Below are 27260 nucleotides of genomic sequence, written 5' to 3' on the forward strand. Positions count from 1 at the left end.
TACAAAATTCTTGAGTGTTTTAGTAAAACTATCACAACACAAACACCCTTTCTTAGTAACTAAATAGGAACCATGTGCTTTGAAAAGAAGGACATCATTAGGGATAAACAATCAGCATTAGGCTTCGGTGATTATTCCCCACTGGAATGTGTAATTTCAGCTCTGTTCCTGCTGAGGTCACAATTGCTGTTCTCCGTAGTGTGGTGGTTGTATTTACCTTCCTGTCATTCATTCATTCAGCCTTTGAACGGGACAGGGAAAGATGTACAACATGACAGCTGCACTGACTCTCCAGCTTGGGAAAGAATTAGATCTGATGAGGGTGATCACAAATGAGAATTAATTCTCACGGACTCTGCATATTCTAAGAAAAGTCATGTGATCTTCAAATTCACAAGCTGCTCTCCTGGACTATTTTACCTCATGCTGACAAACAACCAAAAGCTGTTAAACTGGGAAGATTGCTGAACTGACTGGACTGTTGAAAAATACATGCAACTCCAATGTAACACGATTTTCTTTCCTTTCTCTGATGTAACTATCTTATGCAGATGATTTGGGTTGATTAAAACAGCTGGGATATTATCTACATTCAGACACATCTGGACAATTTCATAATGAGAAGGTTTTATACTTCTTTATAAGAAGAAATGAGATTCTGATAAAACCCCCAGAAATTCACTCCTTCCTGGAAGCTTCTGTGTTAACAACTGATATCTAATTGAGTTTAAAAATTCTAGTAGTATACTAACCCATCCAATGAGGGCTGAATTTTCTTAAGTGAGGTTGAGAAAACGGAAAATTAAAGCAAAAGCTTAAAATGTTGTAGGAAGCATTAAAATCTATTACCAAGAAGTAAAGTAGAAGTGCAAATGAGCCTTAACTTCAGAAACCTTATAAAACAAACAAAAAACCCCCATGCAGCTTATCAGCATAAACAGTCATGAAGAGCTGGTAGAAAGCTCAGGTCAGGGCTGTGGAGAGGAAATACTTTTTTTCTGTGTTGCATAATTACTTGCAGGACTTGAAAATTTCATCCAATTTGATAATGACTTTTATGTGTAGGTTTTATGATTCAGCATTTTGGAAAAGAACATATACCTGTTTCCTACAGGACAAAGCACAGCAAAGTGGTGGACTTTTTGTCTGTTTTTTGTTTTGCGGGGGTTTTTTGTTTTGTTTTGTTTTTGTGGGTTTGTTTGTTTTTGGTGGGTTTGTTGTTGTTGTTGTTTAATTTTAGAAGAGATTGTGGTTTTGGTTTTCACTACTTGATCACTGAGGCGAAGGGAAGAGAGAAGCATGAGAATGCAGTCAGCAGAGCCTATGCAGAGGGAACAGTACAAACTTGACAGAAAGAGCAGGCTCCCACCAGCCATGAATTTTGGAAGTTTTTGGCAGCTTCTGCATTTCTCCTCATGCTTGAGAACATTTCAAAGGCAGGATTACAAAAGAAGACAGGACATGTTCAGTTCGAAACTGTACCTGGGGCTCCAGGGAGAGGGCAGGGGCAGGTACAGAGGCAGCGCAGGCTGTTTTGCAGGACTCACTTCAAAGTCTTCCCTTTCTCCCTCTCTGCGCAGGTAAGGATCACAGCCCAGCACATGAGCCACCGCCTCTCCATTTAGACAGTAAGGAGGAGGATTAGTTAACCTGAGACTGCTTTACCAACCTGTGCCCTTGACCTAAATACCACAGTTAAGCACCAGGGTTTTGCGAATGCAGGACCCGAGGCAGAAACAGGAGTGATACAAACCCGGCTCTGGGCAGCCTCTGTTCAAGCCAAGGGCTTTACAAACACGCAGCTATCGTCTCGCACCTATGGATTTCTCAATAAATTCGCGGGATAAGTTTGTCAAATACCACAAACATGTGGTCACAGAAAAGACCTAAGTAGTATCACCTCGTTAAAGCAGTAATTAGCATGACTAAACAGGAGCATCAAACTTCTTTTGCTTTTTCCCTGGGAGGATTTTCTTGGCTAGAAGCTCCTGCTACATAATGATGTTCAGCTTGTCCTCACCCAATGGCATGCCTAGAGTGCAGGAAAAAAAGACTGAAAAAAACCCGCAACCAAACCCCCAAATAAACAAGACTTGGCAATAACTAAATGCTCAGATATACAACTATTTGAGATTTTAAATCCTTGCATTGATTTTTAATTTGTTTCCACTGTTTAAAACTGCATTTCTCCCAAGGAAGAAGAGAAGAGAGGAGAAGAAAACTACCACTGTTTGAATACTCCTTTTGCTAAAGCCTATCATCTTTGTTAATAGCCTCTACTGAATAATTCACTCAGGGATAAACATGCTACCATTATTTTGTCAGCAGTCAGTATGATTCAGAGGAGAGCAGTCATATGACTGTCACACTTCCCAAATTGTGAAAAGATGTGGGAAAACAAAAATTAGCAGCTGAAAGAAGAAGGCTTAACTTTTACTACTATGAACAACTGAGCAGCCTGTGGCTGATTTGAAATACATACACACACTAACTTAAAAAGGAAATATTACTGTCCAACAAAAACTACTCTAGAGCAGACAGGTTTCTTTTCCCTGAGAGGCCTCAGAATGAGAGAGAAAAATCACTGTAACTTAATCAATTTATTATACCAACCTGGCCAGAAAAAGCAGAGTTCTTCGACACACAATCCCTCTTCTTAGTGTCTTAAATCATATTGACTTAAAAAGTGCTAAGATTGTAAGACTGCATCCAGGCATGATAGCTCATACTTCCTGTGTCAGACTTCCTTTTTGCATACCTGTCCTTTGAAACATGTGATAGAGGAGTCATTGCAAAGAAAATATCTGCTCACAGAACACTGCCATGGCCAGGAGAGTGGAACCATTCCTATAGATACCTGTCAGAAACCACTGACATCTGCTGGTTTCCAGAAAACAGGATTGTTGGAGTCAAGACAAGGCATAATTTTACTGCCTTATCAAAGGCCCCTTTGTGTGAGTTTATGTGACAGGGTTCTCCAGCTCGGGAGGGAGGAATGTTTACCAGCAAGCAGCAGGCTGAGGAGATTATTACATGCTGAGAAGCAGCATGTGAGTGTCTCCAGGACTGGTAAACTCTGGAGACCAGTTGTTCTGCTAAATCCACCAGAACTGATAAATTCAGAATACCAGGAGCCTGCTGGCTGTGTACAAAGCCACTACACACATTAGTATCAATCATGGTTTGCATTAACTTGGATCATGCACAAACAGGCAGTGGTTGCTACATGCAAACAAAAACCCCCACAGGATTACACATACTCACCTGATGAAGCAAAGAGCTCTTCAAAGGACTTTGTAACCTACCTAGGAGCCAGAGGTCTCAGGGTGGGGACGGACCTACTGTAACACTCATGACTATTCCTAGAGGGTAGTAGAGTATCTATTAGTAACAGCTTCAGTAGCAAATAGTCTTCAGTTCCTTGGGATGTGTGTTTCCTAACTTGATCTACCATCATGGAAAAGGGAATTTATTTACAGACTCAAACATCAAACTAATTTATCAGTTATTTCTTGGCAATACTAATTTCCCCCATAACTAAGACTGTTGCTACCACTGATTTAATTTCTCAAATGACTTGTTCAAAAAAGTACTTGGAAAACCCACTTTATGCAAGATCTCACTTCCAAGACTTTCTTGGAGGTCCAGAAAATGGAACTCCAACAGTTAATGACAGAAATATGGTTAGCCAACTTAAAAAGCTTTCTAATCCATGCAATTTAGACTTCTCATTTGAACAACAGCATGCACAGACATTAATCATCATGAGAGACCAAATAAGTAAGTTAACACCTTTGGTTGCTTTTACTTCAGAAAGGCTTGTTTAGGAAAGGAAATTCCTCTAAATAAAATGCCTGCTGCTGCCACTTGAAGATAAGGTTCTAGAGCCTGAATCTTTGTTAATGTCTGCTCCATTTTTCCCTTATTCCTGGCCAAAAAACACACATACGGTTCTAGAGCCTGAATCTTTGTTAATGTCTGCTCCATTTTTCCCTTATTCCTGGCCAAAAAACACACATACCAGCAGAAACCTTTCAAGTATTTCCCGGAGATATTTAGATTTGGGCACATAAAGTACAGCACATGCAGTACACCTAGCAATTGCATCACTACCACTGAAAGTTGTACTATGCTCTCATGCATCACTAGTTAGTTGAAGAACTGTTCCAGGAATCTTAGAGCTGTTAGGAAAGTGTTTAATGATCTCATCTGATGATTTACAAAATAACCATTCATGCCTCAGGAAAGTCTCTTTAGTAGGAACATGTTGTTACTATTCTACTCTAGTAATTTCACTTCTACACGGCTGTGATTTCACTGTTTGGTTCTTTAAAGTAAACTCCATGGAATTAGAAACCGGCAAATTTGCGCTTAGCAGCTTCTCTGCATTTATCCCACTCTGTTAGTTGAACAAAGGGATGTGAACGCAAATGGAAGTTTCTCTTTAAAGACAGACAGACCAATAATGCTTAGTTAAACCACAAAAGCACTCTGCTGTATGGTAACAAAAATCAGCTGCTGGACTGTCTACCCTGCCTTGCAAAATCTCTTTCAAGTGGCCTGAACTGAACAGCAGCTTTGTTGCTCTGAAGGTTTCTGCTCAGATGGCTTAGCAAGGCCTTGCCCTTAGCTGCAAGCTACAGGATTGCACCTTCAGATTTTTTGCTTCATTTAAGTGTTTATAATCAGGAACTTCTGGAAATTCAAGTGACAACTGACTGCCAAGCCCTAACAATGGGTTCTTAATCTTTGACTATTGTCTGACTGTGGCTTAACAAAGAAAGAATTGTAAAAACCCCTCAACTTTCTCATCCAGTAAATACTGAGATTCAAATAGCCATGACAATTTCTTAAGACATTCTTGACATCTTAATGGAAGATTTCTCTTCCCTGTAGCTAAAAAGGAGTAATTTAATACTTTTGAGTATCTCAAAAGGGAAGCTATACCACCAGACTGGGTTAAGGTTATAAAGCAGAGTTCACTTATTTACTGTTTTTCTAGGCAGCATTTTGTATTTTATGTGTATCAGTTCACTCCTGTTGCCAGAATGAGAAGATGCCTTGGACTGAAACACATCACCACTTAATGCTTCTAGAGGACATACATACAAAAGCTGAACTTTCTGATTAGACAAAAAGAATTATTCTGAAACATCAGTATTCCTTGGAGGCAATAAATACCTTCCTGTTTTCCTGACAGACTTTTATTGTTAGACAGAGATCATGCTAGAGATGTGTGCTATTAACTCTGTTTGCAGAGAAAATGAAAAGTAAAACTCTGACAACTTTGGAAAAATGGTGACAAGCAATAAGAACATTTTACTTACATAAAGCAGAGATAAAAGGAAGCAAATTACTGTGATTTAGGATTTTCTAACCTTTCTGCCCCTCATGAAGCTAGTTGGAAAAAATTCATTAAAAAAATTACTATCTCAGCAAGTAGTACAGGACATTCTCTTCCTAGAAGCATAATCGGGATCTTTCTCAAGCCAGCAAAAGGAGGAATAATAATGAAAGACTTCCCAATATTATTTAAACTACCTGATAGGCCAAAACCACAGAGCAGCTAGCATCAGCAGACAATCATCTGACTGGGATTGAGCAAGCCTGTCTTCTGACCCTGAAGCTAGATTAGCATCCAAGGAAGAACAGTTTCCTCCAGAACTTACCAGCAAGATCAGCCCTACCACTAAATTGTATGGGAACGGACCTCTCAAACCTGAAGCAGCTTTATTATGCAGTGAATCTCCATGAGTTCTTGAAATCTGGTTAAGAGGTCTGATCTGTTTCTCTACCTCCAATAAATACTCCATAAATCTGAGGGTGGACTCCAGAAGATTGGGCTGAAAGGTGGAGAGTTTTGCTCCTCAAGTGGTCTCACTGGAAGTTATTTAAAAGATTTGACATATCATGAGGATGCCTCTTTGAATTTATCAAACTCCATACTCAAATTATGAATTACAATTGGTTGTATAATTTAGACCCTTTCTATAACTGCTTTAAGATTTCTAAAAAAGGCTTACATTTTACATGTGTAAACAGTCATCTTTCAAGTTCAGTAGAACTATTTTAAAGAGTACACCCTTTTTTTTTTTTTTGTAAAATAGTTCTTTTATAGTCCAAGAATTATGATTTTGGAGTAGGAATTATTAGAAATATCTTAAAAATATATTTTCAAAATCTGCAACAAAATAATGACTCAATCTTTAAAATTAAATTCTTCCAATAGTCCTCAATTGAAATACCAGCATTTATCTGTAGAAACAACACAGAAATGCTATAGAATACAAAGCAGTATAAGTACTCATGAAAATATAAATATTATTTAACTTTAATATTTTTTTCAAAAAAAATTTAGCCAATAGTTTCTAGGACTTGGCCAGTCTCCATACAGTCATATCTGAACTGAGCTGAGCTTCTGCTATTTTCAAAGCAGTTTCCTGGTACAGGGCACCATTCATTGTTTGGTTCATACTTCGCACACTCTCTTCCCGCTCATTCTGAAGCTGCTTTCTGAATTGCTGGACTCCTTCCTCAGTGTCCAGTAAAGAAGCCAGAGGAGCATTACTGATTTTCTTGCCAGACTCATTCCCCCATGTCAAGCTGTTTTCAGCTTTAGTTTCTTTTAAGAAAAGAGAATTCTTCAAGGTGAGCATTTCCTTTTCCAGAGCCAGTGCTAACTGTTCAGTAAGTACTTCTCTGCTTCCAGATCTCAGGACTTTTACACTGCAGCTTGGAGGGAGAACTCTAACAAGGCTGTGAAGGCACTGGAACAAGACAGTCAGATTTCTGTAAAACAAAATGATGATGGTGTCAAAAAAAGAGTATACTCTGTAGTTTCCACCCATCACAGAAATACCCTAGCCAGATAAAAGATCAATCCAAACACAGGAATAAAAGATACAGAAAATACAATCACAGCCCATAAGCATGGGGGTCAGTAACTATTAAAAAAATGGGATCAAAAGTGAATAGTACCAACTAAAATCACTTTTCAAAAGGAACCAAAAGTCTTGAGACTTAAAATTTTACTGATTGCTTAAACATTCTAGCCTTTCTTCTTACATAAAGAGGAACTTCTAATTTGAGGAAAGGACTGAATCTCACTACAAAATACACTCTTAACGCTTACACCTTTTATTTTTTAGCTTGAACTCTTCAAAACAGCAATATTTGCCAATATCCCAAAAGTACTTTTTTATGTTATAAGACTTATCCAGCTAAGTCATAAATTATGGCATTATTACTAACTCACTTAACCTGGCTTAGGAAATATTTGTCCAAGAATCCACCTCAGAAAGGACATCAGTGAGACTCTTCAGATTATTTCCTTTACATAAATCATAGTAGATAGGAACTAACTAGCAAAAACATGTACAAAATGAGACTACGTTTATATTGCAATATTAAACTAAGAAATGACCTAGCAATAAACTAAAATTCAATTTATCTTGGGGTTTGCAGTTAGGCTGTTTTGTTTGTTTGTTTTAATATTAGTATATAAATATTTAAGGGTTTTTTTTTTTAAATTAACACACATTGAAAAAAATTACAAATTAAACATTATACTAAGAATAATGTAAGAAAAAAAGGTATATAAAATTAGGATGCAGCAAAATGAAGAGAAGGAATAGTACCAAACAGGTATTAATGGAGACTAGACTTATTTGTAATTCAACGGCCCAGCCTAGACAAAATTAAATAACTCAGTTCAGGTTCTGCCATAGGTCTGATCTCAAAACAGGTCTGTTATTGATGACTGTTATCTTATCATCACATTGGCAGCCTATTGGTTACGATTTCGGCTGCTGTTTATGGTACCAGTAAGAAACAGCATAAAGATAAAAAAGGGTGTGTGGAAGACAAATACAAGCTACGCTTTTCAAGTGATTTTACCTGCAAAATATTGTTAGAACGCCTTCAAATGGATTTTTCAGGGCCCAATTAAAAATTGTACCATGGACATTTCCTGCTTTATGACAGAATATGTTGTCCTGGCACTCCTTAAATGGCGTGCACTCCATTTCCCCCAGCAACCATGAACTGATTGGAGTCAATGTGCAGTCACAAGACACAATCTGAAAGGAGAATCTGACAGACACTGCAAGGACAGCAAGTGTATCTTCCATGGAACCTGCAAGAAAATACAGTAAAAAAGGTATTTGAACTAAAAATTTTGAGCATGCTGCATGCCTTAAATGAGCTTTGGTTTTTGGCTCATACTCCCAGTTTTTTGTGAAGGATTTGTGCCTGACTACTGGCATTCTTTGGGCATTTTCTTCTTACATAAATTCTTATCCCTGCTTCTGTCAAGCAAAATAGTTGATTAATGGAGCCCCCCCAATATAATGAAAGCTCTTAAGATAAACATCACCTTGACAAAAGAAGATTATTAACAGCCTACTGTGATAGTAAGATGACCTTTTTGCTTTAGCGGTGACATAGCATTAAAGGAAGAAAAATTAAAATTCATTGCAAACAATAACAAGGGTATTTCATTACCTGAGCAAAAGCCCAGTTCAAAATCAATTCAATCAGGAATATAAAAAAAAAAATGAAAATAAATTACCTTAACATACATGTATATGATGATGAGGAAGAGCTTCAATTTCTTTGGAATTATTTAAGAGGTAATAGTATGTCAGAAAAAAAACTTCTGTACCTAATTACGGTATCTTACTTATAGAAAAAATATAGGAGTCAGCATTCTGTACCCAAATTTATCTTCAAAATTATCCTTTCCAGATACCTTTCATCACCAACACCAGCAAAACCTTACAGCAACTCACTAAATATTTTTTCCATTTTGAAAAATATTTTATCTCCTATTTCAGCCAGCTTTAATTCCCAAAAGGCCTGTGCAGCTCATGTTCAGAGAAATTTAGCTTGGCATCATCTAGAGTAAACAGAAGAATCAAATATATATTTATAAATCCAAAGCATATAAATCCATTTACCTGTACAGTAACTATTATCCCTCAGCATCTTTACTGAATATCTGCCACTTGAAATATCTTCCAGACTTAACAAAATTTTCCCACAGAGCACAGTAATCTTTTTGCTCTGCTGTAAACTATCATTCGGATGGTTTTGCTTCCTGGCATGCAGAAGAACTACGCAGCACGCACGATGAAATGCCAGCAGTGGTGAAAGGCTGGTGACAGCAGTCACTGTCTTTGCTCCATCCTGCTGAATCCTTGAAGATATCTTAGGAAACTCTTTTTTCAGATCCTTCTTGCTCTGCAAGTCCAACTTAATCTTTTTTGGACGAGGTTCAATTTGACTTGAGGAGACTGCCAGTGCTGAGAAAGCTTTGCTCAGCTTAATGATTTTACTTTGACACTTGATAATTGGAGAAATCGAAGAAAAGTCTTGATCCATCACTAAAGATAAACTGACATCACTTAGTGACCTGTGAAAATCCATACAATATGACTGCACTCCCAGTTCACATTTTTGCCTTCTGACAAATAACCACAACTTTGCAGATGCATACAGACATTTAAGACTATCATAAATTCCAATACTATTCCAGATAAAGTCATAGACTTTGCAAAGAAGCTAAGTCCTTCACATGACTGTTTCATACAAACTTAATACAAAGATTTTTCAAAATGTGGACTGAATTTTCAAAGAGCTTTTAGGAGTTAGATGCCTCATTTCAACAAAAGAATTTGGATGTCTAATTCAGCCAGAAAAATCTGAAAATTCTATGGAACCTATACTCTATGACATTTATGAATTTCTTTAAAGATTTGACTTTCTCTTTAATTAAAAAATGCAGAAAATATAAATTCTGCCCTTTTGAGGATTAGAAGCTCTTCTGATACTCTACATTTTTATAGATATTCAAATAAAATTGAATGTAGAGTAAAATAAAAGGTTTAAGATATTATTACCTTGAACATGCAGCAATTTCCTGAAATGTATGAAGTACTTTATTTATTCAACACAGAGCTCTTTCAGTGAAATCCCAATACTACTGTTCCAGATCCTCTCTCAATGAATATATTATTCTGTCAATCAATTCAATCTCAAGATGTCACTGACATTTGAAAGTCTTATGAATGTCTAATTTTCTTTACATAAAAGTATCACCACCTCACAATGCAGTCTATGATATCACTGCAATCTTGCATTAGTAGGAAGCACAAAAATGATCAATAAAGAATTACAGTGTTGGAGCTGGACATAAACCAAGTCCTTTTCCCCACAAACACAGGCTGTTTTACACAGTACTGAACTGGACCCCAGAACACCCAGGTTCTTGGACAAATGGCTTCTCCACAGATCTTTTCTCAGCTGTAAAAATGGGGGAGGGGGCTAGATTGCTGGTGGTTTTTAAAATCTCCTGAAGATCTTTGAAGTTATACAGGAATGAAGCATTTCACTTCTTAAAAAAAAGCAAAGACATCGACAAAGCTAAAAGAACAAACACTAAAAAGGCAAAAACCAATCTTTTGCCTCAGTAGCTCTTAAGACAGCCTGTCAAGAGGATGAGGTCAACTTTCTTGTAAAGTTACAGCAATCTGGCAGTTGAGAAAGAGTATATCCACAGCTCCAGCAGAATGGCCAGAGGGCCTAACAGGTCAGCTCCCTCACAACCACCTGAATGATCTTCAGTGACATCAGTAGTCTTTGAGCTCAGCCTAATACAGCCTCAGCTACACTGCGGAAACACAGGTCAAAAGATAAGCTCTGACTCCACCAAAGTTTACATTACACAATTCACATTGTAATTTTATATTTTATGTAATCCTCTTTTTTCACACTGTTTCAACTTAGTTCTCTCTCTGTAAGGGAAAATGACATAAGTGGTATTTACAACTAGAACGGAGTAATTAAAATAAATAGAATAAACAAATAATTTTAAAAATAATAAAAATAAACAAATTCTTTTGAAGGTTTAAGTATTGTATGGCTGTTTGCTCCACATAAGTTACACAAAATGCAAGCTTTGCAAGCATTTTGATTGGGTGCTTGACTAGAAGAGTTCAATTCAGAAGTTAAGAATTTATTAGTTGGTAAGAGAATTTAGTATATTTTCCTTTGTGCTTCTTGAAGCAGACCAGTTAGGAATGACAAGTAGCTAACATTAAAGCATCAGGAACCAAGACAGAGCTTTATTTACAACACACACTGATATTAGCATTGCTATGTCAACATGTACTATAAAGAGTCACCATTTTTGTCAAAGAAAACCCTTTTGTAGAAAGTCTCCAGTAAGGTTGCAATTATACTCACACAAGCCATCTCTGGCTGTATAATGTTTTCTGCACAGTGCTAGAGAGCAAGCAAGCAGCAGCAAGAATACTGACAAAGACACATTTGAAATGCTTTATATGCAGATGTTCAAAATGAGAATGTCTAAATTTACTGCAGAGCTCAACCTACACATTCATGTTCTATACTACCAATGAAATTATTAGATAAGAGCAATACTCACAAAGAAAATGATTCAGTTAATTTTACTCCAACTACCAGGCTGTCACCCACAACACGCTGCCACAATTCCTTTGTGAAGTGCTCTGGGACTTTAGACACCAATGATGTCTCTTCACTAAGAGATTCAGGAGGATTTTCTGCATCATCCCAGAGAGACACGAGGCCTTCCTTACAGAAAAATGTGGGGTTTTAGGTAAATTAAGTAGAGACATTGGTTCCACAAGTGACTGTTAGAGGAGCTTTTAAAATACATAAAATGAAAGATATATAAAAACTAGTTTATTCTCTACAATAAATAGAATTGAATTTTCTTAAAGAACATTATATTATCATGTAAAGTACAACTTATTCTCTCCCTGCAAACATCACATGTTGAAATCTTGACCCATCATACAATTAATTGTCCAAAGATTTAAGGTGCTAGAATTTATATTATTGCACTTAATTGATCAATACTTTGTCATCCAAGCCTAGAAAACTTGAAAGATATCACAGCAGTAACTGAAAGGGAGATCAACTCCCTTTCAATTAAATTATGTTTCTTTTGAGCAACGTATTAAAATAAATTTTTTCCAACTTCTATCACCTTCTCAGCCCACAGTTCATCTGCCCACATTATAAAATCAATTTTGCTCACACAGTTCTATGACAATTCCCTTTTTGTAACATGTGAGATTACAGACAGATATTCAATATCTAGGCAACTGTGCCAATTAAAACTGTACACTCCCCTTGTGTTTGTCATTAACTCTGTTAGAGGTTACTCCTCCATACTCAGTTGTCAGGAGGTATTGTGCACATCAATTTCAAGCAGCAACAACTAATATTCCTAACTACATATACTGGCAAGTTAAGAAAATGAACCAGACTTAAAAAGCAGATTAATGAGTTTTGATAGTGGCAGCCCCTACAGGTGAAAGTGATTAAGTGGTTGAGGGCATCACCCTCCACAAATGGCTTGGCAGAATTCAGAAGTTATCTTGCCCATCTCCTGCATTTTACCTCTTTTGAGCTTGGTAGAATATGGGTTCTTTCTTCAACAAGATCTATTAATGCTCTGCAAGACTCAAGGATAACCCTCTTTTGGAGTCCTAAATGCTGCTGCAGCTCTCGAACAGAAGTCCAACCAGCCTGTAAAAGATAATTATTAGACTACTGCACATAAGAAAGGATATTAAAGCTATCAAAATATCTTTTCAGCTTTCCATTTTTATACATGAATCACAAGTAACATTCCTAAAAAATATGCAAGTCAGGCTACTCTGTTTTTAAAATATGAATCTCAGAATCTTGGTCTTTCAATATTAAACCTAGCATTTAAGATAAATATTAAGGCAAACTTAAATTAAGTAGATATTCAGATATATTTCTGTAGATATCTTTCATTGTTAATCCTGCTTCACTTTTTATTGGATAGCAATTTCACTTTCTTCTCAAGATTTGTATTGATTATTCGTCAAGTAAATATATTGAAGAGTTGGCAGTTATACAAGCAGACACACATGTTGACTGTGTCTCAGTTAAACAAAACACAATGAAAAAATCCCCAAAAAAACCAACCAAAGCAAACCAACCAATAAAGAAAAAAAAAATCATGCCAGCTTCTCAGGTTTTAAGAAAGCTCCTCAAAAGCTTATATCTGGAAAGCAAGACCCTGAGAAGTCAAATGTTGTCAAAGAGATAACAAATTCAACCCTGGAATGGAAAACCAAACTTCCCTCTTCCCCATCCCCTTAGGAAAAAAATCCCCAAATACATAACACACATAAATCCATTTTAAGCCTGAATAAAAAAGCAGTTCTTGTAAGTGAAGTGATGTCCTCTGCTCAAGCTGCAATGGCAAAGGGCATTTAGACCAACAGCACTCTCATGAAAAGAACTGTAAAAAAATTGTCACCGATCACACTGTGAATCTAAGCACCAAATTCCAAGCAATAATCCAGTGCCAGACTTGAGTCGAAATGGAAATGAAGAGATAAGAACGAAGATGAGTCTACAATACCTTCCTAATTTAGGTCATCAGAACACTAAGCCATCATTTACTCCCATTGAAGCCAACTCCTGAATAAAAAACTGAGAGCCAGAAAGCAAATGGGGAAGCACAGATGTGGAAGCAGTCAAAATGGCCAAACATTTATTGTTGTATGCTTGCTGATCAATCTGGCTTTTGCAAGCCCTTTTTCCTCCTAAAGCAACACAAAAAAAAGACCTGCATTCTACCACACATTAAACCCAAGACTGAGTTGGGTTCCCCATCAACCCTCTATCACAAGTGACAGGCACTTCCTTTCTGCTATACACCAAGATGTACTGCACTACAAGAATCAGTGGGAGTTACAAGCTTTGTGCTCCAAAACTAAGAAAATAAAACTAGATTACCTTAGAAGAGAAAATAAACATGAACATAAAAACAAGGCAGTCCAGAACTAAAGACAATAGAGCTGTGAGTAAATCCAGAATTATAGTCTTTACAAAACTGTCAAGTAATGGGGGAGAGACAGACCAGTGGATATAAAGACGCTTCTTTATTTCTGCCAAAACAAAACCAGGAGAAACCCTGTAACCTCAGCTGTTGCAATGTAACTGCTGTACTCTGCCAAAGGATGTCTTCTTCAGAAGATACCAAAACACATGCTAAAATGAAAAAAAAAAACCTCAAAGGAGAAAAGGGCCTGGATTCAGGGCCAAAATAGTGTATACAAAATAAACATAGAACAATTCAAAATTGCTCAAGCTGATCTATTTTTCAATTTCACTGCCTGCAAAATGCTGCTAATAATATATTACTGTGTATAACTTAAACACAACTTACTTATACAGTGGACTATAATTCATACCTGCCAAAGTTCTCACGTGGCTAAGAAAACAGCTGTAAAACAAGGGTTAAGCAACAAGGATGAAAAAGGGCTGCATCTGCTATTTCATTTTGCTCTAAAACACAAGATTCCATGGAGACTGTGAAAACTTGATTTGATTGCAAATTTCTAGAATACCTGAATTTTGATGATAAATATCAAGAGGCACCACTTCAAGACTAAATAACCTTTGAAAATTCCCAAGTTGAGCAGAACCCATGCACTATTGCTTCAAAACAAGCATCCTTGAAATTCAATTATATATCAGATTATAAAAGCCAGCAAGAGTACTTCACTGTTCAGCAAGTACAATACAGAACAATGGGGATTTCAACAAGGAAGAAACAGTGAGGGTAAAAAGAAATATCTGCACCTACTTCCAAATTCATCAGCTTGTTAAAACACAGTAAATTTTCAACTGCTTATGCTGGCACATGGCTTTGAAAATTAGAGAGTAAAAAGATCTAAAAGCACAGATATCCCTTATAAGGGATTTTGGTCTGTACCAGCTATATTAGCACACAATAGATAAAATATCCAGCCAGTGGCTTATTTCCAGCAGAACCAGAAGCAAGTGCAAATCAGATAATTCATTTGATCCTGGCACAGATTCACAGAGCTGTACAGGTGGAAGCCAGCTGGTGTATTGAAAGAACAAAGTTATGGAACAAAGAAAGTACAGTTGTCAATGACAGGGCAGACAACCTTCATTACAATCGTGGAAGGAGCAGTCAATAAGGGACAGAAAGTAATTTCTGTTTTGTAAAAGAGTAATGTAATGAGTAGGGCAAGAATGCAGCAGTGAAGTCAGTTTTAAAATATGACTGTCAAAAAAGAAAAAAATGCAGTAATAGAAAATGATGCATTCAGAAGGAAGATTGCACTTCTGCATCTTAAAGCCTAACATGCAAACTGTAAAAGAGTAGGATTGGAAGGGACCTCAAGAGGCACTCAAAAGTAATCCAGCTTCTATTTTCTTGGCCTTCTAGGAGGGAAAAAAATATTTGTGCACTGTTCTTCAAACAGCTTTTATCTTTGGGATGATGCAAAATATCTCTTTACATATCTTATTTATCATTAGAACTAGAAAAGTAATTTTTTTTCAGTCTTTTCCTAATATGTCCTACTTCTATTTATTTATTAACTGGTAAACTATGGCAAATTAATTTGCTTCATTTTTGAAGGCTGGAAATGAAATTGCCACAATACCCTATTCAGTTTTCAGTAATTCTCAAGTGACAGGAATAATTACTTCATATCTTGTCTTTAGGGCACCCTTAGCAAACTAACAATAGCCTAGTATGAGACTCACTATGAGATTCACATTTCTCCCCCTAAAGCTTTTTTTTCTTAAATAACCTTTCTATTATTACCCATTTGGTATAGGCTAATATACACACTACAAAAGCACTCCCATTGGTCAGTATGTTGGGTAGAAAACTCCAGCAAGCTTGCCCCAGTTTGTTTTATAAATGATGTTAGTTAAAAGAAGGACACATTTTATCTTTACCTACAGTATTTTTGAAATTATCCTTATAAAACCACCAGTAACAGGAGCACCAGCATCAGAAGATAGTGAAATAACCACTGTCAGCAATTTGTGCAAATGCACTCACTGGGAACCTGCTACTATGTGACCTGAAAGTTATGTATGTAATGGGGAGCAAAAGAAGTAAACATTCTAATTTTTTAAAGCTGGTATTTAAACCTGAGTAAAATGACTGCTAAGGAGCTTTGATAAGATAGCTTCAACATTATCTCCAGCTTTTAATTAAAATTAAATTAGATCTCTATAATTACCTAAGTGCACTTATAACAACAGAGAGAACGGAAACACAGACTAGCACTGATTCAAGAATAAATACTTAACCACGTTGTCCTTTTCCCTGAATCACTTCTTCAATAATAACAGTATCATTAGCCTCACCCTTTAGATAATGCAATGATACAGAACAGTAACTTACAGAAAACATGGAAGCAGAACTGTTGAGTACAAACCTGCAATCTTGTTTCAAGGGCTCGGACAGTAAGCAAGCCATTCTCTTGCAATCCTTCTGCAGCAGGAGCATCCTGTTTATAACTGATACCACTCTGAATGAAAAAAAACCCAAAAAAACCACCAAAATCAAAACTCTTAATGAATTAAAAAGCTGAAAGTAAGGTATGGGCTATTACACAGCGTTATAAAAATCTGGGGGGAAATACAGCAAGTCAGGACAAACCACAGCATGTCTTTTAAAAAGAAAAATCCTGTTTTCTGAAAGCAATTAGAAATTGATAGTACATAATGGACAGACCCAATTATGAGAAGATAATTAACAAGCACTATGGCCTTAATTATATTAAAGGTTCTTAGCCAAAAGATAAGCATTGTGGCAAAACTATTATGTATGAGAAGCATTTTCAGCTGCATTAATTTCCCAACAGAATGTTGATACAATCACAGAAGCAAAATAATATCTTCAGATAATTTAAGATTACAGCAGGAAAATTGTATTCCAACTTCAGGGCATTTCACAGAACACATCCAATTTCACTTTGCATCAATACTTTAATGATTTGTTGAGTTTTTTTTAATTTAGTAAGCACAGACAGAGTAACTGAAAAAAGGCAAGCTCAACTTACTGCATAGTTGACCTCCCCAAGATCTGTTATTTTGAATGTACTTAACACATCTGTATTAGAGTCATCCTTAAAAAGCAGTAACAGCTGCTCACTTCCAGAGCCAATAAAATCATCCACCAGAACACACTTCACTTTTTGCCATTTGGAAGCCACCTACAGTAGAAGAGGTTTTAAAATAATTTATTAGAATAAATCTTGTATTTGAGATCTCATTTTGGTGAAGTTTGCTTTCCATTAAGTGGGAGCATACTCAGTTGTGTGAAATACAATAATATTTAGAAGTTTCAAGCTCTCACTCTCACCCCATCATTTAGAGTCTATGTAACTCTGGGAAAAATTAGCTATTTCTCTTTAAAGATCACTTTCCAGATTACAGGTTGCAGAGAATATGACAATTTTTTGGTGTATTTGAACAGCTGAATAGTGCAACATTTATTTAGAAGCAGAAATACTTGAAGATCAGTGAAAGGCATTAAACCTTTGACATTGAGAAATACCTTTGTTTTGCAAGACTTAAATATGGTTGAAAGTTAAAGACAAATTTTTATAATAATGCCATCAACTAAATAGTACAAATTTCTATTTCCTGACTTACACAATTCTTCCAGTCAGATTACTACAGAACTCTAGCAGAAACTTTCTCTCTCCTAATTTTATGAAATAATAGCAAGGCCTTTTCTTGTCATTATTAGAAAACAACATTTTCTAGAAACAACTTTTTGTTATTAGGAACTAAGGCTCAAAAAACTTTGATGCTCCAATGAGTAATTTACACTTTGCAATGATATGAGGTTACTTCTAACACAAATCATCCTGGCACACCCCTAACTGCTTTACAACTTCAAGTTTTCACACTACTGCAGTTTTAAATTAGTAACAGAAGCTCTAGTCAGATTCATAATTTATTATTAAATGAGAGAATCCCAGCTTCATTTTTAGATATATAAGCAAACAATGAGAGCAAATCAATGTCACACTTTAGACAAGTTGTTTTACCAGCAGCTACAATAATAAACAAAGGAGAAATCTAAAGAACACAAACATGTAGGTTTTCAGTTGCAGGAGTTTCAATAAGACAATACATACAAAAAAGACTGCAGTAAAATGGAGCTGTTCAAAGCCACCAGTACCTGTAAGCTGTCTCTCCTCTGTACAACACAGCTATTTCCAGAGGCAAAAGACACAACAAACAGCAAATCATTGCTACTGGTTAGAGCTGGTTTAACTGAACATGGCGTTTCGTAAGGAAGCTCACAAACACCTTTAGGGACACCATTTTGGAACCAAATAAGCTGGTTCTTGTGGGTTATGGCAACAAGTGATATCCGGAGCTGTTTTTTCCATCTCTCACTCTTGCAGACATAGACAGAAGTTACCACTCTGCTGTAAGCATGAGGCATGAAGCACGTGCCAGTCAGCATTTTTTGTGTTTGAATTGTGTATCCAAAGAATTCACTACCCCAGATGGCTCTGTCTGAAACAGAAAACCCCTCTGGATCTTCAGTCTCTGGCAGACAAGCAGTTCTTATCCCTAAGACAACAGTGCCTTCACCCACAATTTCACCTGTCCACACTACAGAAGAGAGCTGAACAGGAGCACTTTGAATCATGCAGGTGTTGGAAGAGATGTAGAACAACTTGTTGGCATGCCTCCACAACAATGATGGGCCAGCGAACAACCTGATGTCTTCTTTCAGCTCATAGTCCAATTTAAAATAAAAGGATGGCTCAAACTGGTTTGAACTGTGAAGCAACAATAAAAAGTATTTGACATTGTTCCGTTTTTTCTTCTTCATCAAAACACAGGGAAGAATAATCCCTGTTCTGGAATCTGTTGTGCAGCTACAACAAATCATTTCAATTTTTGAGTGACTGGTTCCCATGCTGAATGCTCCAGAAGACTTCTGAACAAACAGCTTAGTGTCTCTGTTGAACATCATTCTTTTGACACATAAATTCATCGTTTCATCATCTGCTTTCTCTACATGCTTTGGTTTTGACAACTGAAATACAAGGACTTCACCATTGTATGACAAGAATTGATCTTGCTCACTCAGAAGCATCTTGATTTATCTTTACGCATATTCTTCTACAAGAAAATCATATGTGTCCCTATTTCTGTCAGGTTTATTTCTTTGTAGAAATTTGAACCTTCCTGGACATTTTCCATCTATGAAAGCAAATAAAACAAAAAAATTATTTTTGGACTACCTGAATTGAGCCTTAAGAATAACTATGCGCTGCAAAGCAATAATACAGAAAAATCTGAGAACGAGGCCAGTATGTGCTTTAATCTCACTGATTAATGATGAAGTTAAACAATTTTGTACTGAGAGATTTAAGCAAAAGAAACATTTCAGAAATGTTTCTTTACCAAAGTATGAATTCTCTGGTTATCAATAGCTCACGGCATAGTACAAATGGATAGAAACCAAACCACATGCTTATAATTCGTGAGGTTGCATTGAAGGTGTCAGCGCTACAAATACTGAGCACACTGGAAAGCAACGGTGCTTTGAATTCTCAAATTAAAAAGCCTTCTCTCGGGCGTAGTGCTTATTAATAGCTATAATTTATTTTTTGTTAAAATTAAAAGGAGAAAGTTCTCTGAAGAAGCATCCATTCATCTTGTGGCCGACTCCCCCCCTCCCTCTCTCCCTCTTCGCCCAGAGAAGGCCCCGGGGACCCCGAGGGAACCGCAGCCGCCTCACCAAGCTTCGCTAAACTTGCGGGTTCCGCAGCGACGCTCCTCTCCCTGCTCAGGCCGCGTTACGGCCGGGCCCGCCGGATCCCGCCAGCTCCCGCACAGAGACCGGCTACAGACAAGGGCAGCGACCGTGGCCTCTCCGGGCTGCCGGCGGGGCCGTGCCGCGGTTCGGGGCCGTGCCGCGGTTCGGGGCCGTGCCGCGGTTCGGGGCCGTGCCGCGGTTCGGGGCCGTGCCGCGGTTCGGGGCCGTGCCGCGGTTCGGGGCCGTGCCGCGGTTCGGGGCCGTGCCGCGGTTCGGGGCCGTGCCGCGGTTCGGGGCCGTGCCGCGGTTCGGGGCCGTGCCGGGTTCGGGGCCGTGCCGGGTTCGGGGCCGTGCCGCGGTTCGGGGCCGTGCCGGGTTCCCAGCGAAGCCGCTCCGAAGCTCCCGCCGCGAGGAGCATGACGGGAGCGCGGGGGGCGGGGCCTGCCGGCGGCCCGTTTCCCCGAGGCCCCGCCCCCCGGGCCCCGCTCCATCCCCTTTTCCCGCCGCTCCTCGCGCTGCCGGAGCCGCCTCAGTGCGGGCGGCGCGAGTGGATCCGCTGGATCATGGCTGAGGTGAGTCCCTGCGCCTCTGCCCCCTCACTGTACACCCCTTCCTGCCCGCCTGCCGGGTGTTGTCTCCTCAGCCGCCACCCGCAGCCGCTCGGGGTTGGTGGTGTGGCGGGACAGGTGGCCCGGCCCTGCCCCGCTGAGGGTCTGGGGCTGTCCGGGGCCCTGGCCTTTCCCTTCCTTTCACGGCCCCCTGTTCCTTGTTGCCTTTCAGCAGCGACAGGATAAGGCGGCGCTGATAAGCGAGACCCGGCGGCGTTTCGAGGCGGAGTACCTGCCAGGTGAGCTGGGAGCGGTGGGTGCCGGCTCTGGGGCTCGTCCCCTGTTTCTTTTCCTGTCGGGCCGCCAGGTATCCCGCTTTCCCGCGTCCGTGCCTTTTCACGGAATCGACTGGGTAGGAAAAGGCCTTCGAGATCATCCAGGCCAACCTGTGACTGAGCTGTCAGCCACTGTCAGCCAGACGCTTCACTGAGTGCCACATCCTATCTTTCCTTAAACACCTCCGGGGACGGTGGCTGCCGCCTCCCTGGGCAGCCCATTCAAATATCTAATCGCTCGTTACGTTAAGAGTTTCTTCCTAATGTCCAGCCTGAACTTCCCCTGGTGCACTTAGAGTGTCCGAAGGCATGGAGAGGTATGAGGCACGGTAGGTTTCTGTGCCGGCCGGCTCTCGGTGCTCTGTCTGCTGGGTCGCTGTCTTGGGCTGCAGGATGTGTTGGGGCGCCAAAGCTCTTGGTCCTTTTCTCTTGCAGCTCTGTTTGGTTGGCTGGAGAGTGTGGCTGGGACATTGCTGTGCTTGGTGCTCTTTGGACATAAAACATGTCAGGGAAGGGAGGCATTCTGAACTCTCTGAGGTGGTCAGAGGAAGAGTTGTTTTTCTGGAGTAACTTGCACTTGAAATTCACGCAGGCCGTAATTAAAGTCATGCTGCATGTCCAACTCGCTTCTTAAGTGCAGGTGCATTTAAATTTGTAAATGAAGGCCGGGAGATGCTGGGGATGCCTAGGGGAGAGGGAAGACAGGTAAGCCTAGAGTGGTTTTCTTTTATTTCAAGGTTGATTTACCTTGCTTAGGCTGGAAGAATGCAGAGTATGCTAACAACTGCAGTAAGCAGATTGTTTCATTGTGACTATCTAGGGACTTTCTACTAAAAAATGCAAAATTTTAATGCAAACGCAGTAAAAGTCCAGTAGTTGTGTTGCCTGCATCTCCTTTATATGAGCCTCAGTTCTGCAAAGAAATGCCTTGCTTTGATGTTTCTGATCAGAATTATTGACCTTACCTTGCTATCTATCACTTTTACCTAAGGGTTACATGCTTATTCATTGGCTTTGTTGTAGTGGGCTGGAGCATGCCTTTGGAAAACTTTGAAGGTCTTGATTGAGGGTAGTACAACTTTGTCTCATGTAGTTACTCTGTGAACTTTCATAAGGGAGACTACTTTGGTCTTGGTTAGAGATGACCTTTATTTCTGATGACACAATTTATTACAAAGTCTTGAAGTCGAGAGAGTTTATTTTTTCTCTGTGATATTTTTAAGTGAATAAAGATATCTTTGTAAAGCTCAGGCTTGAATAAGTGAAGGCTCATCTTAAATTCTAAATTTTTCTACCTCTTAATGTTTTCAGTTGATGTATATTTTCATATGGTAGGTGATTCAACTTGCTTTGTATTCTATTACTCCAGAGTCACACTCGTAAATAATTATTTCAGAAAGCCTAGGACTGCTCTGGGATAGAGATTGTGGAAAAGGGGTATTATTCTTTCAGTTCATCTACCACTTAAAATCTTGGAATTCCACATGTTTCTCTAGTTGTAATGATGTCTCTGTTGGGCTGGTTGATAGAGCCATTAAAATAACTGAATAGTGTTGCAAGGTAAGCTGTAATCCTGTTTACAGTATTTTGAACACTTTTTCTCAGTAAGCCCATTTTTGGGTCATGGCTTCAAGCTCTCAGCCCTTTCAGGAAAACAGGATTAAGACTTTTTTGAGTTTGTGTTCTTAAGACTCTGCCACAAATTTAGGAATGCCACAAGCAAATTAATGTTCTCATGACCGCAATCAAGAGTGAAAAACACTGGATTTTAGTTTTGTACTGGTCTATCAGCCTTTACTCTGTGTGTTCTAAAATGTATTCTTTTATGCTTCTTAGTCAAAGGAATGACACCCTCAAACCTGTGACTTTGGGGTGGAAAGGTAGGAATGATTGCTTCACACCCAGGAATTTTAATCTGCTTTCAAAACTAAGGGCACTGTCAGGCTTCACTGAGAAGCTGATCCTTCCTGTAAAGTTTAGTATGGTCATAGAACTGTGGGCCTCTACAGAGCAAACTTTATTCCATTTACAGGTGAACTGCAGATGTTAAAGTTGGAGAAAAGTTTTCAGGCAGGTTTTTTGGGTTTTGGTGGGTTTTTTTGTTTGTTTTTGCAGAGGTTGCAGCTGCCACTGTTTTGTTTTCCCTCTGAGGAAAACAATGTATTCTAGTTATTCTAGAAACACTGTGATTGTGATCATCAGAGATGAAGTGGTTCTTCCATATTATGTAACTCATAGTTACTGGTTTCCCTCCTGCCCCTCCTCATGAAGGAGGAGTTGGTAATGGTCAAAAATGCTTTGATGGCCTTACAGTAATGTTTACTTTTGTTATAAAATGAAAACTTAGAGGGTCTTCAAAATCCTGCTTTTTCATTGAAATTATTTATTGGCAGAATATAATTTTTAGATTAAAGTAGAATCTACATAAATATATTATGTAGCTCATTCAGAAAAGTTCAATATTCCAACATGTATTATAATTATTATATTAATATGCTGTGGCCTTGATAATTTGGGTAGGAAAAGTTCTGTTCAGCAACTGAAAGCACCATAAATCTGTTTGTGTTTTGTTAATTATACAGTTGTTTCATTTATGTGACCAAATCAGAAAATGCTTTTGATGGTCAGATACAGTGTGAAAATGTCAGAGAACCATACTGGTTCATTTTCCAGAACTTTCTTGTTGAAGTTGTTCAGCTAATTTGGCCATTGAAGTGTTTTAGAAGGAAAGCTTGGCCACTGTTGGATCTTACCTGCAAAGCAGTATTTATTATCAACTGAAACCTTGTGGTGTTTTTTTTTTTTCTTTTCTTTTAACTTTCTAGCTGTGTTTCAAAGACAACTTCAGTTCTTGTGAGGAATGTATGTCCCAATAATGAAACTCTTGTATTTAAAAGGTTTATTTCCAGCAGTGGTCCTGTTAGTCCAATAGACTGGCAAATGTTGCCTGATGTAGTAGGCAGACAGCACTTTGTCTTCAGTCATTTTGGGCCTAATTTTTGTTTTGCCTGTTTGGATTTATTGTGAGAGTTGGTGATGTAAATGATTTTACTGGTGAAAGGAACAATGAAAACAAAAGATTTTTTTTCTAGGACTGACTGGCACTAACAATGTTTTCTAGCAAACAAGCATGTCTTTTTCTATAGTAAATTTCCATTCCTTAGAGGATTTCTAAAATTAGCTTTTATTTCTGGGCTATTACTTTCCATTTTAATGTTACAGTGGAAATTATTTACTATCAAATTTTTTTTTTTTTTTCCCCAGTAAACTAGTTTTCTCCACATTTCCTTTTGTAAAATAACTGTTTCTAAAGGCTTGTTATTTCCTGGCCCTTCCCATTTACATACTTTTCCCTTCTCCTTTAGGCAAATCTTAATTTTTGAAAAACATTTATAAGCAAGGTTTTTTTATCCTTCCAATATAAAGGATTAAATTTCACCATGAACTTCTTTAAGCCAGTAGCTCAGATGTTTTGTTAATCATATGGGCTGATTGCAAATAAAGTTTTAGACATATGGAACACCCTTAAATCAGTGATAAGACTGTTGTAGAAGATTCTTAATGTTTTCCAGAGCAAAAGGCATATGCAGATTTTGCATACCTGCATATGTCTTAGGCTTTGAAAAGTCTGTTGTCCCTGGTTCTTGGCTTTCTGGCTGAGACTGGTGGAAGGATAAGATGGGAAACATACTTTCATAAAAAGCTCTGTAACATTAACAATTGAGCTTTTAATTGAAAGTAGTTTTTATTGTCACTGGCAGTGTTCAACTTTGATGAAAGTTTCACTTTGTGGAGGCAGATATTTTATTTGTGTATTGCTGCTTGAGGTTATTGAAATAATTCCTTATTGGATGGAAATAACATTCATTTTTTTTTCTTCATCTCTGTCCCTTTATGGCTACTGACCTTCTTAAATTATTTCTAGCCTTATGGATTTTCTTATCTAGCAACTGAAGGCACATACCTGAATTGTTACAGTACTTAGCTTAATGTTTGGCATCAGTAGCCAATTAAAATGGGTTTCCTCTTTGTAGCCAAAGTCTGAAAGTGATTGTGACCATTTTAGACCAAGAATTCTTGCCTGGAATAGCTTTAAGACAGTTGTTAAATTGTGTCTCTTTGTGTAATGGAACACTTGACATGGTTTTCTAAGTTGCTTTTTTCCTCTACCTTCTACAATGAAGTTTTTGGTTTTTTTCTCTGTTAAAAAACATGCAGTTGCTGTCCTTACTTAGCTTTCTGTATGGCTTGTTCTGTAACACTACTTTTCTAGATAAGATTTTTTTTCTGAAGGGAGGGGTCATTCAGAGTTTAAAGTTAAAACTTCTCTGGATTCATTTAGTATGTGATTTAGCTGTGCTGCCTGGTTTTGTGTCATGTAGGCAGTCTTCTATATTCCTGCTGAATATTCTCAAATCTGTATTATTTTTTTTTCCTAAAGCATGAACACTAGAAGAAAACACAGTAGCACAGCACTATTCTCCTGGTAATCACAGAATGGGTCAGGTTGGAAGGGACCACGGTGGCTTGTCTGGTCCAGCCTGTTCAAGCAGGATCATCCCGGAGCACAGGGCACAGGTTTGCATGCAGACAGTCCTGGGAGGACTCCACACCCTCTCTGGGCAATCTGTTGCAGGGCTTGCTCACACACAGTGAAAAAGTTCTTCCTCATACTTAGGAGGAACATCCTATGCATCATTCTTTGCCATTGCCTCTTGCCCTATTGCTGGGCACCGCTGAGAAGAGCCTGGGCTCATTCTCTGACAGTTCCCTGCAGATACTGACACGTATTGGTGAGATCATCTCTCAGTCATCTCTTCTCCAGGCTGAACAGGCCCAGCTCTCTCAGCCTGCTCTCCTAAGAGCAGTGCTCTTGTCCCTTAATCATCTTTGTATCCCTCCACTGGACCTGCTCCACAGGCTCCTGACATGGTAGTTAGATGGCATTGAAGAAAAGAGTGGCGTAAAGGGAAGGGATTTTACTATTTGTGCCTCAGAGAACTTAATGAAATCTTCTAGTGAAAGTATTGCAGTGAAATTTGTGTGCATTTAGTTTTGCGCAATTCTGCAGTTCTTTTCAGAGCTGTTGTCTGATGCTGTAGAAGATCCTGTATGTTGAAATATAGTAATTAAGTGATGTAGTTTCATGGGAAGCTTCTCAGTTTGAAGAAGGAAACTATTAAAAGGGCAGAATGTGCTCATGGAAAGAATAGAAGTTCTCACTAAAGCAAAAGAAAAGAAAAGGCAACGAATATAAAAAGTTGCTGTTGAAACAGAACTTTGTCTTCTTCTAGTCTTTTCTCTTGACCTCAGATGCTCAATGAGAAAATGAAAGTGATTTCAACCAACTATTTTCGAAGCAAGGTTAAATGCCTGGTCAGTTTTGGTCACTCAATTTTTCTTGAAGAACTTTTGGCTAAAAGAATAAAGAGGGCTAATAAAGGCCACATCTCCTTGCTACTGTCACTTCCTTATGTGTAATTTATAATTTGGCAGATTATGCTTTTTCATGCTTTTTTGGATCTGAGTCTTTCTTGTTTTCTACGTTTTCCTGGGTCAATGGAATAGTATTGCACCATCCTAGTTTTGCCTCTTCCATGGGCTTTGAAGCCATTCCCTGATATAGAAAGGTTTGAGTATCTTGGACTGAAGGAGCAACCAGTTTTCCAAGCCTCTGGACTATGAAATGTCACACAAAAGTGGTTTTTAGCAGCTTTCTGAACAGACAGCTGGTAGTGCTGTTCCTTCTTGCCTTCGGGGTGAGTGATGGTGTTCCAAATACCTTACAAAATTCTGTTCATTATGGACTTAATTACAGAGTTGTCTCTCTTCCTGAGCTGAGGGTGACTAAACTTAGTGTCTCAATGTCCTAGTGGCAGTTCTGCAAGTGTGAAGAAGCAAGCACCTAATTTTCCTTTGAGAAAAGCATTGGTATGCGGTTACAGGTATCTAAATGGGTAGGCTTGGAGATTCTCTGAGGTAAGTTACTCCAGTTTATAGTTCCACCTCAATTTCCATATGGGTGCCCCACAAATACTGTTTCTGTTTTGGCCTCTTAGTTGTGTGGGATGTATTTAAATTGTATTGAGAATCTCAAAGGTCTTATTTTAACTAATTCTCATCTAACTCCAGAAGTTTCTAATACAGTAGCTGCACTCAAGTGTTTTCCATGAGTGGTTTAAAATTAGAAGCATTCTGATTATTTCACAGCATATTTTGAGAACAAACTTCCAGATGTCTGTAGAATTATGTGGCATGTACAGATTTGAAGAGGAATTCCTTCTTTGAACTGACACATTTTCAATCACTGGGTTCTTGGAAGGACTCCATCGATTTTATGTCACTCTGCTTTTTGTGTGTGACATAAAACACCTTTCTTTTGGATTCACATTCTCATTCTAAATTTTACTTATTTTGTAGCAAGCATTGAATCAATCGGGTAAAAGTCATACAGTATTCAGAACTCAGTATTGTTCTGTCCATCTCAAGCTAACTGAGTCAAATACTGATGTTTTGCAAGTGCTTGTGGATGCCGAACTTGACTAGTTGTTTCCCCTGGTTTTAGGGTGTATTGTAGTATATATGTAAATTCAGATTACATGGGCCTTATTGAGAACTTACTTACAGAAGAGAGGGAAAGATACTTTTTCAACTATCCTTATCTCTGAATGCAGCTTTCTTTCCCTTGATGTTGGAAGTTTGGATTAAACATTTTCTCTGTTT

At 38.5% G+C, this 27260-nt stretch overlaps 2 protein-coding genes across 2 annotated transcripts in view; one reads left to right on the forward strand and one right to left on the reverse strand.

Annotated features, from left to right (window-relative positions):
• Positions 1–6236: 6236 nt before the first annotated feature.
• On the reverse strand, positions 6237–19776 carry FANCB (FA complementation group B). Its single transcript, XM_040055671.2, has 9 exons — positions 19637–19776; positions 18056–19095; positions 16926–17078; positions 16299–16391; positions 12448–12576; positions 11447–11613; positions 8958–9412; positions 7897–8134; positions 6237–6789 (listed from the first exon to the last, which is right to left on the reverse strand). The coding sequence occupies exons 2-9, from the start codon at positions 18986–18988 to the stop codon at positions 6369–6371; spliced, it is 2589 nt and encodes an 862-aa protein (XP_039911605.1). The 5' UTR covers positions 18989–19095; positions 19637–19776; the 3' UTR covers positions 6237–6368.
• Positions 19777–20161: 385 nt separating this feature from the next.
• Positions 20162–27260, forward strand: part of MOSPD2 (motile sperm domain containing 2) — a 30441-nt gene continuing 23342 nt past the window's right edge. Inside the window, exons 1-2 of the mRNA XM_040055275.2 lie at positions 20162–20226; positions 20435–20501. Of these exons, the coding sequence (XP_039911209.1) occupies positions 20218–20226; positions 20435–20501 (76 nt within the window). The 5' untranslated portion in view covers positions 20162–20217. The remainder of the gene's footprint in view (positions 20227–20434; positions 20502–27260) is intronic.

Source organism: Hirundo rustica, chromosome 2 (genome assembly GCF_015227805.2).
Source record: "Hirundo rustica isolate bHirRus1 chromosome 2, bHirRus1.pri.v3, whole genome shotgun sequence".
Lineage (NCBI taxonomy): Eukaryota > Metazoa > Chordata > Aves > Passeriformes > Hirundinidae > Hirundo > Hirundo rustica.